At 43.5% G+C, this 2500-nt stretch overlaps 1 protein-coding gene across 1 annotated transcript in view; it reads right to left on the bottom strand.

The window, feature by feature from the left end:
- The window catches only part of LOC134070151 (SUN domain-containing protein 2-like), an 11867-nt gene that overhangs the window by 4120 nt on the left and 5247 nt on the right, over positions 1-2500 (bottom strand). Inside the window, exons 12-14 of the mRNA XM_062526405.1 lie at positions 2250-2400; positions 1694-1918; positions 1480-1564 (exon numbers count right to left, since the gene is read on the bottom strand). Coding sequence (XP_062382389.1) covers positions 1480-1564; positions 1694-1918; positions 2250-2400 — 461 coding nt within the window. The remainder of the gene's footprint in view (positions 1-1479; positions 1565-1693; positions 1919-2249; positions 2401-2500) is intronic.

Here is a 2500-nt window from a genome sequence, read left to right as displayed (position 1 = left end):
AAAACCTGGGAGAGCCGAACTTGCTCTTTTCCTCAAGGTTTTGAAAACACTATTGATGTATTTCCTGAAAGTTTTGCCCTATACCAAAAGCAACCGTACACTAATTGCCAAAAGTATTTGGTCACCTGCCTTGACTCACATATGAATTTCAGTCACATCCCATTCTTAATCCATAGGGTTTAATATGATGTCGGTCCACCCTTTGCAGCTATAACAGCTTCAGGGAAGACTTTCCACAGTGTGTTTATGGGATTTTTTTTACCATTCTTTCAGAAGCACATTTGTGAGGTCACACACTGTTGTTGGATGAGTAGACTGCCTCTCAGTCCATCTAATTCATCCCAAAGGTGTTCTATTGGGTTGAGGTCAGGACCCTGTGCAGGCCAGTCAAGTTCATCCACACCAATCTCTGTCATCAATGCCTTTATGGACCTTGCTTTGTGCACTTGTGCACAGGGCTTGGTCCCTTAGTTCCAGTGAAAGGAACTTTGAATGCTTCAGCATTTAACCAAGAGATTTTAGAATGTTTCATGCTCCCACCTTTGTGGGAAGTTTGGGGAAGGCCCCTTTTGGGACAGTACTAACCATCAAAAGTGAGCACTACGGCAGTAAGTGGTCAGTGCGCATTAGCAGTGTACTGACGGAAGTAATTGTAATGAGACACAGCCTTACTCAATGTACATTTTACACACCTTAGTACTAGCTGGCTACCATTACTGTAGTACAAATCTAAATGTCATAGTTCCTATAACATTATGCCCGAAAGAATACGACAATACCCCCCAGGAAGATCCAAAGGGCACAAATACGCAAAAAAAGACCCCAAGTGATCACAGGGACACAATTAGCCTAGGAATACCTTTGTTTGTCCAGCTTTAACTCAACCCAGCTGGTGGGTCTACATTGGCTAATGCTAATGCTAACGCTAGCATAACATGAGTTGTGTTCCTATTTAAGGCTAGATCTCTGCTCATGTGGACAATTAAACAATAAACTGTCTTTTGAAAATGATTAAGTGATTCTTCCAAAAGTTTTTAAGAATATTAATGTTATGCATAAATTAATAATTAACTACTCAGGTGAGGATTCACTGGGGGAATCATGCCATTCTGACCGTTTTAAGCCTGTTTTTTCCACTTTAAAGTTGTATAATAGACATGTAAGATTGTTTACCTGGGTTATCTTGCATATATTATTTGTTAACCATCTCTATATATTAAATGTGAAATGCTAAAGTAGCAGAATAAATCAAGATGCCCAAACTATACAATGTTTTATTATCCTAAGGCCGTTTCTGGCAGCCATCTTGGATTTTCCCTTAAAAAATGACCTTAATGAACCAGAAATTTGGGGCACCCCTTCTGATATGATGAGATACATCATAAAGAGTGTCTGTACCAATTTTGGTGCTTCTATCCGACGCGTAACGATTAGGCCCTTTTTTGTTGATAATCCCCCCTACTATATGGGGATCTTTACCTAAAGACTCCAGAGCGTAGTCAGCCATGCCAGTTCCATCTGCTTTATAGAGGCTCAATGCTCTCTGAACAATCTCATGGACGTCCTGATACACACACACACACACACACACACACACACACACACACAATAAATAACCAACATTTTGCAATCTGTGGATTGTGCTGATTTTGTTAATAATTTGTCATTAGACCTTCCCAACATGGCCGCTCACCTTGACCGTGATGGCACCAAGTCCTTCCTCCTGCAGGCTCTCTCCCACAGTCCTCCACATGTCATTGCGCTCCTCATGCACTACTTCAGCTAGACGCTGAAGCAGCCTCTTCTCCAGGGCCTCCAGCGCCTCCTGCAGTTCAGGACGAAGAATAACACTTCCTGTATGCTGATCAAGTCCCACCTGGAGCTCCAACTTCAGCCAATCAGTGAGCTCCTTCCTCAGCTAAGGAGAATAGGGTAAAGCATGTTAATACATGACTGATATGACTCTGGAGTTCTGTGTGAGTGTGTGTGTGTGTGTGTGTGTGTGTGTGTGTGTGTGTGTGTGTGTGTGTGTGTGTTTGTGTTTGTGTTTGTGTGTTTGTGTGTGTGTGCGTGTGCGTGTGCGTGTGCGTGTGTGTATGTGTGTGTGTGTGTGTGTATTTATGTGTGTGTGTGTGTGTGTGTGTGTGTGTGTGTGTGTGTGTGTGTGTGTGTGTGTGTGTGTGTGTGTGTGTGTGTGTGTGTGTGTGTGTGTGTGTGTGTGTGTGTGTGTGTGTGTGTGATAAAGACACCTGAGCATTAGTGTGATCTTGGGCATCCAGACGTTGTTCCAGGTTCTGCTGGGCAGTTCTGAGGTACGACACACTGTCCTTGAGATCAGCGACCTTGTTGGCCACACCAGTGACCTCTTCAGTCACCCAAGCCTGCCGGACAAGGTCGTTGCTGAGGAGACAAGGTTACAAGGTTAGAGCATAGAGCAGCTGTTTCAGATGCTACACAATGGAAACACTGCCAGGAAATGGGAAAAGGACAAAGTCAGAAA

This window comes from Sardina pilchardus, chromosome 22 (genome assembly GCF_963854185.1).
Source record: "Sardina pilchardus chromosome 22, fSarPil1.1, whole genome shotgun sequence".
NCBI lineage: Eukaryota > Metazoa > Chordata > Actinopteri > Clupeiformes > Clupeidae > Sardina > Sardina pilchardus.
This window is presented reverse-complemented; position numbering and strand designations above follow the sequence as displayed.